Source organism: Calonectris borealis, chromosome 1, assembly GCF_964195595.1.
Source record: "Calonectris borealis chromosome 1, bCalBor7.hap1.2, whole genome shotgun sequence".
Taxonomy (NCBI): Eukaryota; Metazoa; Chordata; class Aves; order Procellariiformes; family Procellariidae; genus Calonectris; species Calonectris borealis.
Window position 1 is genome coordinate 205,262,497 of NC_134312.1, and position 16,396 is coordinate 205,278,892.

The 16,396-nt window shown below is 37.3% G+C and overlaps 1 protein-coding gene across 8 annotated transcripts in view; it reads right to left on the minus strand.

The window, feature by feature from the left end:
• The window catches only part of YAP1 (Yes1 associated transcriptional regulator), a 95,850-nt gene that overhangs the window by 4,388 nt on the left and 75,066 nt on the right, over window positions 1-16,396 (minus strand). For all 8 annotated transcript variants that reach the window (XM_075140089.1, XM_075140095.1, XM_075140091.1 and 5 more), the window contains 2 exons: window positions 5,621-5,751; window positions 364-476 (listed from right to left, as the gene is read on the minus strand). In XM_075140089.1, the coding sequence (XP_074996190.1) occupies window positions 364-476; window positions 5,621-5,751 (244 nt within the window). The remainder of the gene's footprint in view (window positions 1-363; window positions 477-5,620; window positions 5,752-16,396) is intronic.

Sequence of the window (16,396 nt, forward strand, 5' to 3'; positions counted from 1 at the left end):
TAAAGGAAAAAGACAATACTGAGTCAAATACTGTTTTGGTGCAGTATTAGCAACACTGGATGAGGTCCTATTCTTAGCTCTCACAAACTATTACTTAAAAAAGCAAACAGACACTCAAATTCCATATAACAACAGGAGTGATACTGTTAATGAGCAATGCCCCATCCTCCCAATGGAGTTAATTACAAGTATGTTTTTCACAAATCTAACTATTTCTATTACAGAAATAGAAGAAGGTAGAAAACAATGCAAAAGGCATCACAGCTTCTCAAAGTTGCTTATTTTCATTGCAAAGGGGCCGAGCATTTGATGGACACAAGTATGTTTGGAAAACGTGCATTAAGGATGTACACAAAAACAAACCTGTATCCATCTCATCAACACTGTTCAGGAAGTCATCAGGGGTTCTGGGTACGCTATAACTGCTCATGCTAAGTCCACTATCTGTGCTTTCATCTCTGGAGTGATATGTTCCACTGTAACAGAAGAAAGGGAGCAAAAAATGAGCGTAAAGTACTGAAGAAATTCAAATATATGCTTGTTTTTGAACCAGTTCAAGGGCTTTGAAAACATTGCTGTCACAAGAAAGACTCTATTCTAATCAAAAACTGAAGTCTCTGTGAGACACCTGGCTTTTATTTTATGCAGACCTTTTCCAATTAAAACCATATTATTTAGATTCAGTTTAACTTGAAGAGAACATAGTTAAGCAGCTTTAAAAAGCTGCCTACCTGTGTTCTACATAGTTTTAAACTTTTCACACCCACCCTCAGCTAAAAAACATTAGAAGTGTATCACAGATAGTCCCTAATGATTATAAAAATAATAATGGCGTACACTTTCACACTTGTATAAGGATAAAAAAAAATATTTCTAACTACTAATGTCCCCTCGTTTAATCAACCACTGAAATGTATTTTTAAGTTACTACTGTTATAAATAGGAGCTATAGTTAGAACTCCTTTAGCGATTCTTCAATTGCTTCCCACTGTTGCATTACTCCTAGTCCAGTCATACATGTCACGGCAAGAGTGCGCCCTAATATAAATCAAACACTGGTAGAGAAGCCATCCTGTAAACAAACCCTGTTCAGAACGATCTTGTTGACAGAACGAGATGGCGTGGGGCCTTACACGCGTTCGCTTTCTTAGTGGCACCTCACTGCCCGTGGAGCGAGCCAGACCAAGAAAGCTGCAGTGGGAAATCTGGGCTGGGGTGGGGCGCGGGGAAGTGGGCCCGGGTATTGAGTTCACGTAGCAAGGTCTTCATAGCAGGGGGGCTGCAGGGGGGGCCTCTGCGAGAAGACAGCAGGAGCTGACCCCATGTCAGACACAGCTGGTTCCAGCTGGCACCAAAATGGTCCTGCTGCTGCCCAAAGCTGAGCCCATCGGTGACAGTGGTGGTACCTCTGTGATAACCATGGAACATAAACCACTGTGCAGCAGCTGGAGAGAGGAGTGAGAAAATGTGAGAGAAACAGCCCTGCAGACACCCAGGCCAGTGAAGAAGGAGGGGACGAGGTGCTCCAGCTGCCGGAGCAGAGATTCCCCTGCAGCCCATGGAGAAGATCATGGTGACACAGGTTGTCTCCCTGCACCCCATGGAGGTCCGTGGTGGAGCAGATATCCACCGGCAGCCCATGGAGGACCCTGGGCTGCAGCAGGTGGATGTGCCCTAAAGGAAGCTGCAGCTGTGAAGAGTCCTTGCAGGAGGACCGGCAGTTCCTGGCAGAACTGTAACCTGTGGAGAGGAGCGCAAGCAAGGAGCAGGTTTTCTGGTAGGAACTGTGGCCTGCATAAGCAGCTGTAGAAATATACCATTACCTCCCTCCCCCTGCATCTCCTAATATCCAAGATTCACAAAGTATTTTCAAAATCTCTGTTTCTTCAGGTTGTGGTAGCATTCACTGAGAATCCTCACTTATTTTCCAGCTTGAATACTAAATGAAGATCAGCTTGACTTACTGTTGAAATTAGCATTTGAAGGCATACTGATTCTCCTTATAATGTGCTCATGAAATATATACCGTATGCCTTTTTGTCAAGTATGAAGAACCAAACAGATGGTGGTTGAACAGCTATTCAACATCCGATGCAAGCAGAATGCCATCAGCCATGAATATATATGTATTAGATTTCACGAAGACGTCTTTGCCATACAAGAAAGAAATCTAATGGTTTTTATAGTTAAATCATAAATATTTCTTTTTTTTTCAGATTGATTTAAAAATACTATCACCACAAATTTGACAACAATCCTAGTAATTAAGCTATTTAAAGCTTCTGTGAAGAAAACGTTGGTTTACTTTGTGGGACAAAATAATAAAAACAGAACTGAGACTATGCTGAACTAAATCACTCTAGTTGAGAAGGCTTTTTTGGCTGCTGCTCTCAGACTTGGAATGTCCAGCCCTTCTCTTCAAATCACTCTTTAATACACATTTCCTCTTTCTTCAACAAGGATTTCTTCATTTAGTAGTCACACCACCCAAAATTACTGCATGCAACTAAATTGCATTACCCAAAATAGAGTGGATGCTTCTTAACTAATACTTGTTAAAATACATGTATACACAAGAAGTCCCAATTTAGGAGTTAAACAGAGAATTACCATCACTACCAATATAAATCTAATAGACAAAAATATATAAACAGAGTGGCAAACCAAAAGGTGAAATCATCTAATAAAGTCTGCATTGCTGGATGTTCTATTTAAAAAATAAAATTTACCACAATGACAGTAAGTACTGAAGATAGCAGGCAGAAGATTGACTATGTAAATGAAAACACTACTGTACATTTTTTCAAATTGCTCCAATGTGGCAATTATTTCCTGAGGTTTTTTGGATGTTCTGATTATGTAGGCAGTGGAAAAATATTCAACTACCTAAACTTTGGATATCCAACTTTGGTACCTAAAGTTAGGAGGACTGTCTCACCAGGAACTTTATATATACCCTATAAAGATAGAGAGAAGCATTTCTCTAAGTCTGAACTTTAACATAAGGCACGTGAAGGAGATCTTTAGGGCAAAACTATTGGACTGCTGTATCTAATTCAGAGATAGCAACACATATCCACAAACGTCCTTTTCTAAAGTCTCTTTCCCCTTACCCATATGCCAGAATTAAGTGTGGTGATGCACATAAAATTACCTAGAAGGGCACAATGCTCAGACCAAAATGCAAATTAAGATATTCTGAAATAAAGTCAGGTACAGATTTTCAGTATTTTGCGTGGGGTAAGGGCTACAAAAACAGCCCAGTTAAACATATTTGCGACTAGGCAAGTAGTATCTTTTTGCACTTCACAGTAAATAGTCCTTGCTAATTATCAACCTGCCAAAAAATTACAAACAACATGAATTTGCCCTTTCTAGCTTTTTTCCTGTTTCTAATTAAAGGTAAAGATCCATCATTTTATATTTCATGTGTGTAGACACCCAATGGATAAATTGCATTAGCCCATGCCACGGCCATTTGAAACCTAAAGATGCATTTCTTTCAGGTCAGAAAACAGGTTTTGAAAATGTGAGGATTCTTCATCATTTAAGAACAAATTTCAAAATATACCTGGGCTCAATGTATTGATGGCAACAGCCTTCCAGAAACTCAAGCTAGTATGTTACTATAACACATCAAGGCCATCATCTATCTAGAGAGGCTTCTTATAGGAGAGCAGGTCAGTTTTAAGATTTCTTGTCCTTTTTATGCCTTGGGACAGGGCCAGTCCAGTTAAAGTTCACACCAGATTCCAGGATGAATTCCATGGAGGACAATCCCTCCCGCTAACAAAAAATTAAGTTTTCTAATCAGATTTGTCTGTGTAGGAGCTAAGTCTTCCTGAACGGCTGACCCAAAACTTGGAAATACTGCTTACTTCCTTAGGGAGTTTAACAACAAAACACCACTAGTTTCTTCTCCATGTGCAAGACTTTTTTTTTTTAAAAACTTGATTTTCTCCAATATATACAAAGCACTGTGTACCTTGAGACAAATTTTTCTCCCACTCTCACAGTAGCACACACAACACTTCATGCAGTAGGAGAAAAAGCTTAAGAGCAACATGCGTTATTTACAGAACCTAAACTATATGAATGACAACAGATTCCACTGGCAAGATGGAGGGTATGTTCTTGCACCATCTCCACTGAACTTTACTAGTTTTGAGAATTAGAGTGAGGATAGAGTATATGAAATGATGGAGAAGTCTCCTAGAAAAGGCAGAAAATAAAACAAACTTAAGCTAAGCTGATGGAATATCAGTAACTGGAAAAGTTACATACAATGACAGTACATCTTTAGGGATGAAGAACCTAAGTGTGAGAGATCAGCAACATTAAGTTATTTAAAAGAATACAGGAAAGGATTTATAATTGCAGCAAAGGTTTACAAAGATTTTAACCATTTTCAGTATCTAAAATTACAGTAGGTATTTAAGCTTGCCCTATTTCAAAATCATGCCAGTTCTAACTTGATGTGGACTTCTTACCTTACGAGCAGGTTTGAAACTGTATTGGTGGCAAAAACCAATGGAAGTTAAGACTTACATCGAAAGAATCAAGGTGAATTTTATGGGGTTTTCCACAAGTATAATAATGTACCATTAAAGAGAAGGACGAGCATTTGTTATACTTCATGAGCACTTACAGTAAGCATCCTAAAGTTAGGCTAACATTTCAAGGTGATGCAGAAAAGTAGTGATGAGCTCTGACAGAACAGATAATTTTTCTCTTTTATGGTAGGGGATACTGAGTTGGTATCAGTTTAGAATGCTGTCAAAATATAGTCCAAAAGAACCACAAAATTAACTACTCCAACTTAAGATCAACTACTTGATACTGCTGAAATGTTAGTACATTTTTGCTCCATTAATTAAAAGTTTATATGGCTTGGAGAGTTGACTGTTTTACCATTTTCACCTTTTCTTTCCAGCATGCTAAGCAAAAAATACAGATACGACTTATCTCAAGCTGCAGCAGTTTCTCCAAAGTTGTAATGGTTAGTATGAAGCATTTGCAAGCTGTAATTAGAACAGCATTTCCAACAAAACAAACATTCCAAATCAGAGGGATTAAAGAAGAAGTTATATGAAAAAGACTAGTCTATACTGTAAAATTCTAAATCTTGAATTAAAAGACCCGCTTCAAAACAATACAGCATTTAGAATGAAACATGCCATTATTTGCAGACCTAACATTAACAGAGTAAAAATACTGCTAAATTAAATACCTGAAGCGGAGGGGAGGGGTGAATGGAGAAACCTTAAAATGAACCTCAAGGTGTAGTCCTAAATGTGCCTCACAGTTCATTTGATCTCATAGCAAGCTATTCACAAATTCTTCTGAGTCAGTAATTTGAAATGACTGTTAGTCAACAGATTATGCAGAGGCAAACATGTTATGACTTTGAATAAAAAACCTTCCTACAAGTCTGAACAGACTACTTCCTCCCACAGGAGACAGCTTTTAATCCTCAACTTTTACTAGACTTGCCATTTAAGGAAAGATTCATTTACAGCTGTGGCTTTTGGCACAGACAGATGTTCAAAATAAACTATTACATGTACCAAACAGAATTTTAAATCAATTTCTTTCCACTCTAGTAGCTACTCCTACAAACCTGTTAAGAAAGGGATCAGAACTATTTGTAGTCATTGTTCTCAGTTCCTGAGACATTCCAGGAGATGACACGGGATTTTGAGATCCACCGTCTTGTTCCATTGTTGGAAGCTGGCTACGGAGAGCCAATTCCTAGAACAGGGGGAAGGGGAGAAAGAACGAACATGTTAGGCATTTGAATGCACTTTTCAGATACATAAACACATGGTAGGTAATTGTTGTTTTTACTGTTTTCAGTTACAACATTTCAATGAAATTAAGTTTCTGAGGACAAAGCAAGAATTTTTACTGGCTGCAATGATAATGAAAGTTCCACCAGTCAAGCACAGTATTACAGAGACTTTACTGTAAATGTATTTATGGATATAAATATCTGTATATTTACATAAATATTTTCTAGTTCACTTCAATATCCTTTTGCTAAGTCTACTCTTAAGATCAAAAAGAGAATTGTTAACACTATCTGACTCCTAAGATATGTCTGTCTAGCTCTGCTGACTAGCATTTTTTTCCCCATTTCTTTTAAGTTCTGATTTAGTCCCTGGTTTCCTTTTTACCTTGTTTCATTCACCAAACTTTAAAGTCTTTCCCTGCAAGTTCCCATTCACTCCTCCTGTTTGAGGCATACATTTCGAAATTTCTGATTGATCAAATCAGTGATTTGTCCTATAAGTAAATCTTAAAGCTCTTCAAATCCCTAGCTATTCTTAGTAAAACTAAGACACTGCACTTCTGAAGTTACGAACCTAGATTACATACATATTTTTATGCATCTGACTGTGCACCAACTTGAATCAATCCATCCATAAAGCTTGTCATTACTATTTGATGAAAATAAGTTTTAACGTAAAATACGCAAAATTTAAAGGTAGGTGGAGATAAGCAGCATTTTATGTAATGTCCAGTGCCCCCTTTCTCCCTTTTTAAAGAGGTAATCCATGTGAAAAAATACAATAATTTTCTTCAAGCACCTCTCCTAAAACATCATCAATGGCTCACGAAGTCTGTGCTTTGTTAATGTAGAGACTGGTAAAGAAATGTATTTACTATCTTTTTACCATTATTAATAGTATGTGATCTCCAGGCTGTGCCTGGGAAGCTAATCACAGGCAGAACCAATCTTGTCAGTCTTGACAATACTCAGTATTTCTCACTTGTAAAATGAGACGTCTTCATCCGTTCTCAATTATGAGCCTAAGGACTACTATAGACTTTTAATATATAAAAATAATCTTTCTCCAATTTTTCTTCAAAGTGCTTTCTTTTAAAAAAAGTCTAAGGTTATTTTATTTTCCACCAGCTTGTGCCAAATATTGAATGTTTCCCTACCACCTGTTTTTTTTTCCTTTTCTAATCTGCATATGCTTCACTCCCATTCCTGTGGATTATTATTCTACATATTCCTTTAATAGCAAGTTTCATGTCTTGTACTAGAAGGTTTTCTCACTCCAGTTGATTAGACCTTTGCAGAAAGTATACAAACATACCATTGGTTTTTGCGTTTGTCACACCCAATTGCCTACTCCAAGTAAATCCAGTCCTCTGCTCATCACCACTTACTTGGCCACTGTTCTAGTAAATAGTAATAACACTCCTCCTCCTCATATTCAGATCACAGGATGGTAGGCACCTTTTAATCATTTCTATAGGGTTATCCTATAGATTTTCATTTGCTTATGTAATAAAACCAAGTGCAAAGACTATATAATGAGGTTTTACTTCACAGCTAAGTTTACAAACTTCTATCAGTCCCATCAGCCTTGATACAAGAGGGTTGATGCACAGATGGACTCAATCCATTAAAAAAAAAAAAAAGAAAAAGAAAAAAGGTTTTCTTTCCTGGAATGCTTCCCAAATGGTGACCTGAAGAAGGCAGAAGGTCTTAGAGCAGCCATCCAGAGATGGTTCGAGAACTGCTCGCTCACATCATAATCTGTATGCTCTTCCTCTGGAGACCAGAATCCTTTCAAATGTCACCTGAGCATCCCCTTCTCTGAGAAACTGCCTTCACGTGATGACTTTTAACTAATTCTATCTTGCTATTTATCCAATGAAAAAGGAGGAAGGGAAAATAAATTTTAAAAAATCACTTGCTTTTGCACCACTACTTCTAGAATCTTTTCAGCCTTGGTTTCATACCCGGCACACAGCACACCTTCCTTCCCCGCTGACAGCAGAGCTGCCCGTCGGTGAGGGCTCTGCTCTGACGTAGCTGCAACTGCCTGGCTGTGGCAAGAATGCTCTGTCCTTTTCCCCTTCCCCCTTGCTTTGATCTGCGAGTTGCATTTTTATTTCCTCGGCCTGCAGTCCCCCACCAGGATGAAGAGAAGGGGCCAAAAGTGCCAGCAGCTTGCAGAAGAAGCTTAATCACACACCAGTGCCCCAATGAGTGATGGCAACGCAAAACCAACACAGAGTCATCTCTGTATATAAGGCACTAAAGTGACATTATATCTCATTGTGTGGTAGTCCTGGTCTTTCCAACCAGCACTGCCTCGTGATGCGGGGGTGGGGGGAGAGAGAGAGAGACAGAAGAGGAATCCATACGGTCCCCCTTTTCAAGAGTTACTGACACCAGAAAAGAAAAAACCCACAATTTTCTCCTCTGTATCTTAAGAAAAAAAGTCAGTACAAAGAAATAAGTAATTTGGAAAAATGAGAAAGCTACTTTTGTATTTTCTAAATCCTTAGAGGGTAGGTGAGATTGAAGTTTCATCAATTTATGCACTTAAATAGTACGGTAAAAATAAACGCAGTTAGATACTAGCCAGCTAAAAAAGAAAAATCACATTTCACTGAAGGCCCACTAAAAAGAGATGTATTAAACCAGGAGAGAGAACTGTATTTCGCCTATTCTTTGGCACGTACAATGTAGTGAAATAAGTCTTTTTAATATTAGTACTACTTTTATCCTTGTTTCAACAACAGTGCTAAAACTGCAAAACTACAACTATTTTTAACTACAAGTAGCATTAATGCTACTTATTCAGGAGGCAGAACTACAGCACTTCCCCCTAGAAAGAATGTTATTCCATTACTCATTCAAGTAATAAATTTATGTCAATCTGGGAGTCTACAAGAGAAAGGAATTACCAAAAAAGACGAGCTATTAAGAATGATTTTTAATCATTCCATAAGATAAGCAAAGTTTTCTATCAGCCCTAAAGAGTGTATTAAGACTATGTTTCCTAAAAAATGCATGTAATGGAAGCTAAAGTTGTGTTGCTTGAAGAATGATCTTTTTATTTCTTTTTCCTTTTAAAACTGATTCTCAATAAAGAAAGTTATGTGTTTCCTATACTTAAAAAAAATGTAAGGCAGTGTACAAGCCTCTCCCAGCTCCAAAGAGAGCAATGTGAACTCTAGGATTTTAGTTCATGCTTTAAAATATATCCTTTATTAGAAGTATTTAAAGTCTGGAGGCAAAAATAAAACCATGACAAAATCCTGGCTTAGATTTCTATAACTTGATCTCATCCTATTTTTGTAAGTATGTCAAACTTTTTTTAAGTACCTCTGGGAAAATAAAAGCTTAGCATTCCTATTGTTAACACAAAAGCTGAATTGTGGTTACTGCATAAAAGACCAAAATGATCTGTCATGTTCTTAAGCAAATTAATTTTAAAAATAAGGTCAGCATTGTGTAATTTATCCAGCTGACCTTATCTTTTTTTTTTTTTTAATAATTGCACAGAGATTAAGTTTTACATGAAGTCCAGGTCATTCACACCATGTCCAAATTAACTTTATAAAATTACTCTTTTCAGAGCATTTTTATTTTTATCTTCATTGCGCTTTTGAAGAAAGGTAAAAGACTCCCTCATGCAACTCACGTATCATATTCTGACTGTATTAAACATACGATATGCTACTCAACTTGAATTGATATATCCTTATAATTGGGGTTTTTTTGGTAAATTTACTTTAAAAGGCCAATTGTAACATTTTGCCCCCAAACACTACTCAACTATCAAACTATCCACAGGCTTCACTGGGATGGGAAAGAAGTGTTAGGGGAAAGAGGAGACCATGGCACTTAGGGGCAGACTTTCAGCACCAGTTATTTCTTCAGAATAAGTATTTACATTCTTGTTTGAGGGCCACAAAGTTACAGCATATGTATAAAAGAAACAGGGAAAACACATGGACAGATGAAGACAAATTAATTCAGCAATGAGGAGTTATGCAATTACTGAAGAGTAAGGGGGAAACATAAATCCTTCTGTGTTGCAATCATGAAAACCAGCAAAATTAATTTAAGAGGCGATACTGATAGAGTGATAGTTAATTGCATTGTATACACTTGGCAAAGAACTCAATGCTACCTACTGTCTTCTGCATAAACATTCTGTGAACAAAAGCTTTTAAGCAACTCCTTTGCAAGCGCAGATAGGGCATCATAAATTGGAATAGACATTTGTAAATAAAGTCCGGCTTCTTGTCTGGTTTTGCAGTCCTTCAACTGTGCCACTGCTTCATACTCCTCTTGCTATTTATCTGCCCGTGGCTCCAGTACTGCACCTGCCCAGCCGGGGTGTCTCAGAGCACCAGTAAGGCACGTACGTGCAGCAGGAGTCAGCAATCACGAAGGCCATGCAGAGCTGGGTGGCCTCCCTGTACCAATTTTTGTTTGCTTCTAGCAAAAGCTGTTATTCACGGCCATCTTGTACTCAGGTCAACATGACTCATATCTTCTGCTGACCAACTGCTTTAGCGATTGAGGTCTTCTGTGATTAAGTTTTGCAACTGCAAGCAGCACCAGTGACTCCAGGAAATCCACTGCAGTGAGCTACAACTCCTATACAGACACAAAAGGTGTCCTGAAGCAATTAGGGGCATAAAAACCAAACAAAGGCAATGAATACAGATCTGATTTACTCTATAGACTTTTAGACATGGTATTTATCCATAAAGATCTACATTCACAAGCAAGCAATAAAATTATTTTGTTAATCTGTAAAGCTTAGGTGCTGCGAGTGGAATCAGAGCTTCTGAATTTTCAAGTTACTCATTTAATACAAGTATCCTTCCTCTGTGTAACTTCTAGCTACTGATGCTCAGCACTTCCAATGTAAACAGAGTGTGAAACTCAAATTCTACAGCTCTTGCCACACAAACTAACAAACAAAGTTTCATTTAGATCTATGGTTTTCAATAAGGAATGAAGCTATATGATTTCAGAAGCCGAAGAACATTTAAAGCACTTAGTTCCAAAGATGGCTGAACAACAGCAATGTTGCTTTTGCAGTAAAACTAGCTGAATTACACATTTTGTACATTTTGATGGCAGCCAACGTACCTTTCCCCCCCAAATCTAGCCACACAATAATGCTTGCCTATTTATGTCCAAACATACTTGCGTTTTCTAGGCAGTCTTTACAGTAGTACCTTAGTGTACCGCTCATTAGAAATACAAAAGACTTAAATAATAATTAGGTCAAGTAATATCTCCATAATTTCTACAGGACATTCAACTCCAAGCTGAAATTCCCGACGCTTTGACAAAACTTTCTGTTTTATTTAACAGTGTTTAGAAGAAGCAGATTTTGTTAGTCAGGGCAGAGGAAGATGTGTGCTTTGATCTCTTAATCACTGTGGGTCACAACCCAGGGGCAATTCCACAGTGACTTTTTACTGATAGTTACAGAAGGCCTTTGACTGCATATTCTTACCCCTCTCTTCAGCTGGAACTAGCACTTTTATGGCCATACATTAAGACAAGTCAGAAAACTGACCTAGCTGAAAAATCATTTTTCTGATAGATCAGGTGTCTGATCTGTCTTGCAGTGTAGCCACACCAATGCTTCAGCTACTAGATTGTGAAAAAATAATGTTAGACACATCCTGTTCTGCTGCCTTATTATTAAGGCAATCTCTGGCAGACAGCTGAGTTTAATGTCTTAAACTGCTGCAGTTCAGTTTGCCAGAGCATGTCTACCAGACCTCTCACTCAGAAGTCATTTTATTAAGAAGCAAATATTTTGCTTAAAAAATACCACACAACTCCACAGCTGCAGTCTTCAGCCCCAGTTTAGGATGGCTCTAGACAGCTGGTTAAGTCTTCTCCTGAATTAATTTCTGAAGCCACAGCACTGCATAGGTGTGCTGTCTTACCTGTAAGCCTCACGGTACTCTATAACAAAGCTCTGTGCAATTGATGCAGAGTAAATGACGAGTACTTATCTGAACTAACCTTTAGCTAGCTAAATTACAAGTGCTTTCCTAGAAACAAATGCCTATATAAATAGAGGCAACATGCTAAGATTTGTTATTACCTGCTGAATTTACTGCCACAGACTAAAGAAGTCAGTTCATTAATTACAAAGATTTTTGTAAGGTAGTCCAGTGAAGAACAACGGTTTGTTACCTAATGAAGAAAAATATTCCTGCTAACCATAACATATCAACAGTTCAATGAAAACTGAGATAAACACATACAAAACTGATTGCTGCCTACTTGGAATCTTCAAGTTATTTACGATACCATACATGCTGCTCAGCTCCCTTACCTGTGTGACGGTTCTCCAGTAACATTTTGTTATTGACTTTGGAGAGTAAGAAATCAGTAAGTTTCTGTTCATTGTGCAAAAGAAACATCTAACAGAAAACTTAAACCATAAGGGACAAAGCAAAACTTAGTACTAATAAAAAGAGCTATCAAGCCAGTAAAACACAACAAAAGGAGGGATACAGTATTTACTTCCAATAAAATGAGAAGTTTCAGGTATTATTTGTGACTATTAACTACAAAAAGTTCAATCAGAAGCAAAATTTTTAAATGGGAAAAAACTTTGTTGGAAAGACTCTTCACTGTGTCTTAGCTAGCCCTCCTCAAAACTTCTCACATAATGGTTCTATTCTTAGAATAAGACATTATCACAGACGATTTTCTCTATCAAATATCAAGCAATAAGGCGAATTAAAACCGAGGGACACAACACAGCTAAGAATTTGCTGCAAGTGACTTGTTATTTTCTTCCTGCATCTTGTAAACGTAATTTTCAAAAATGTTTCTGTATACCAGTGGTCATATCTTCACCGGTTGAAAAAGTCATGTTCAAAGACCAAATGGCTGGCTTCAGTACCTTATCTCTGTTTAAAATAATAAAAAAAACAAACCAAGAAACAAAAACAAACAAACAAAAAACAAAACAAACAAACAAACTAAAACATCAACAAAAACCCAACACCAACCCCCCCTGCCAATACGAACACCCTTGATGAAACCAGGACAAGTCATTTATCTTGTTTACCTAGGTCAGCTTCAGATACGGGAATGGAGGGATGGGAAACAAGAGATTCAGGGACAACACTGTTTGGGATTCACTAAGAAACTAAAATAACTATTGTCCACTATTTCCACGAAGATTTGAACACAAGTATATCTTGTTATTTAAAGACATATTACAGTAGAGGAAAAAAAAAAAACCAAAAAACAAACCCAAAACCTAAGTCCTCAGTAAAACTTCCAGCTTCACTAACATCATAGAAGTTCAAGAGTACGGAATTCAAGACCGTACTGGTTTTTAACAATGCCTTCCCTACTTTCTAGAAAATGTCACAAACCTGACAGTAACACAGCTTTGTATTGGTGTACATGCAAATTGACTGAAAAAATCTCTTAACGAAAAATAGTAATAGTCTTCTAGAAAACTAATACTTTCCTGGAACACTGCAAGTCTTCTCGACTAAGCTCATGAAAGGTGTCAAACACCAGCTAAAATGAACTTTTAAAGAAAAGGAATCATAGGAAACTAAAATAATATTTCAAACCCAGTAACTATTCACTACTGTAAGTGCTTATATTTTATGCAATAAGAGCAAATATAAAAAAAAAAAAAGAAACAAAACCAAGTGATTCAGCAAACAGTGACAGACTGGCCATATGTCTTTGCAGATTCTTTCCTGAGCAGTGGAGTTTCCAGAATGTCACTTAAAAGTTGATAAGAAATAAGTCAGGGGCAACAGGACAGAGAACATGAGAGGTCTTTCATAAAATAAGAAGGACAAAAGAATGGAGACAATGAACAGAGAGTACATTCCAGCTATGCAGAATTACCAAGAAAGCAGCACAGAGGTAACAGAAAGGTAAGCTGGAAAGCACAACTGAGCAGAGCCGTAAGGAAGCAAGGCCGTATCTGGTTCTCAGACAGGGATCTCCATTCAGTGCTAGAAACAAGCTGCAGATACAGAATGAGCAAGCATATATAGAGGAACCTATTACGTAAACTGCTGTAGTATGCTGATCTTAGCAGCAAACACCTTAATATTAACAGCAGACAAATAAGAAATCTTCCAGTCTTAGCACAAGAAAGTAGTCTGCACAACATCCAAGAATAATGCCATCAGTACCTCAACATTATTTGCCTCTATCTCTTTGCATCGTACACTGGAAGGCAAGAAATCTGTTACCTAACATCTAGCCAATTTTATGATTTATACAAAAATTGACCAACATCTACTTTAGGTGAGACATTGTTGAAACTGGATGCTAATTGCAGGAAAACAGAAGGAGAGCTACTGTGCATGGAGAAAAAGTCAAGTCACTCAATCTCTTAATTAAGACAGGTAGGCATCTTTAAGGTGTTCACAGAAAATTAATGACGATAAGCATAAGTAACTGGACAGATACTTGGTGTTTCCATTCCCTGGATGTATCAATAGCTCTTGTTTATACACAGTAAATATGGAAGTTATAATTTTTGCTTCAAATACTTTTGACTTGGACATTTTTAGAATTATAATAAAATAATAAATATATAAATAAAATTATAAAATAATAAAATCCTCATTCAAACAAGAAGAGTCTTTCACAGTACTTGCTACAAAAGATGAAGCTGAGCAATTGTGTAATCTTTCCAGGAGGTATTTAAGAGCTAAGGCCTCCATACGTAACACTCTGAGGGTTAGTGTCACTACAGGATACTACAGTATCATGGCAGAGAGATAAAAACTGGCAAGGACACAATGATCGCCCAGTACCAAAAAAACCTGACCAAAGATATCAATACAACCATGGCACTGTATCCAGGTTATGTGGACAAAAATGTCAAGAAGGAAGAGGAGGTTGGGCTGGATGCGGGATGTTGGACTAGATGACCTCCACCAGTCCCTTCCAACCTATTTGATTCTGTGATTAAGAAAAGCTCAGAAACCCAGTTAAAAGTAAAGGAACATTTCTCAGTTTTTTCAATCGATATAAAAGAGATACTTCATTAGAAGCAAGCTTCAAGAATGCTGGTGTAATATAATTTCTTTACAAAAGGAAGACCTTGACAATCCCTCTCTAAAATAGACTTAGTCTTCCCAGAATTAAGAGCACTGAACATTCGAAGATTTTATTTTCAGTATTCCTTAAAAGAACATCTAAAATTTAGCAAGAGAAGCTATTATTCTTCCCCCAAGCACAGCTTTATCATCATGAAAGCAGATAATTCCTCTAAACTTCATTAATTTTATTCACAAAGGAAAGAAAGGATCTGTCAAAAAGAAAAAGTTGACTGAAGAAATGTTAGGTCTTCCTACAGATTTTTCACAGATTCCCTAGGTTGACTATGACCTGATAGGATGTACAGATTGGGACTTCAACAGCAGCATCACTGGAGAAGACAGACACCATTTGCCTCTATAGTACAAGGCCTCAAGAAGCATTTAGAGAACGATTTCCAGAAGCAGTTCTCTAAGCACCTTCTTCCACATGTGGCTGCTCGCTACATTTTTGAAGTGACACATGAAAACACAGAAAATACATTTAGATGATACAACATGAATAACCTAGTATTATAGAACTTCAGTTGTCATGATTGCCTACTTTTCTATCCACCAGATCACTCAAACACAGCTTAACTCATTAGCAAGTGCAGACTAATAAAACTGATCCCAGGCAGGTGAGTATACAAGTAAGTCTGGTATGAAGACAGTTTAAGCGTAACTGGAATCCTGATTTTTGCATAAATCCTTTTATCAGTTCCCATCCCAAACAAAGCAGAGTGACCACAACATACACATTTAATGAATTATCAATAATTCCTTTTGAGCTTTTGCAGCTTTTTAGTGTTTTAAGCCAGAATTTCAAGAAGTTCCAAAAATCTGATCTTACTGAGTTAAGTATGAAACTGATCCCAAAGTTCTCCATTTGCTGCATATTTCTGAGTTGGCAACAGGAAGAAGTTACTGTGAAAGAGCGAACAATTGTATGACAGGGCTTCAGGCATACAAGAAAACATAAAATACACTTTTGGCATTCAGTAAGAAAAACATCCCTTCTGAATGACCTAATTGTGGCAGAAGATAAGGTGTTTCCAACTAGTGTGGAGGAGTGTGTTTATTCCCTTGTATACCAGCAATTCTTAAGGAATTTTTTTTCTCCTCCTTCATAATAAGATCTTATATTGATCGATAAGATCATTATGTGGTTAATGCTCTGTAAATGAATCAAATTATTACTTCTCAATTAAAATGCTTCAGTTTTAGAGCTACACTAATATTGCCAAACAAGAAAGTATTTTTTCCAGGGTGTCAGTACTGTTTCTAAGGTCTGAGGTTTTGAAGATCATCTTCTCAGGAGAACTAGTAATGCACAAATTTTGTGCTACTCTTCAGAATGCAATAGTATACTCATGGCTTCCAAACACAGAATAGTTTCTTTTATTCTGTTTTTCTTGCCTAGTGTGTATAGTGTTTTTCTTAGAAAAACAAAGTACAATACAAGCCAATAAAAATACTGCCCTAAGAACCGTAGATTAAAAATACTGTTAGCAATAGCAAGCAAAAAGCT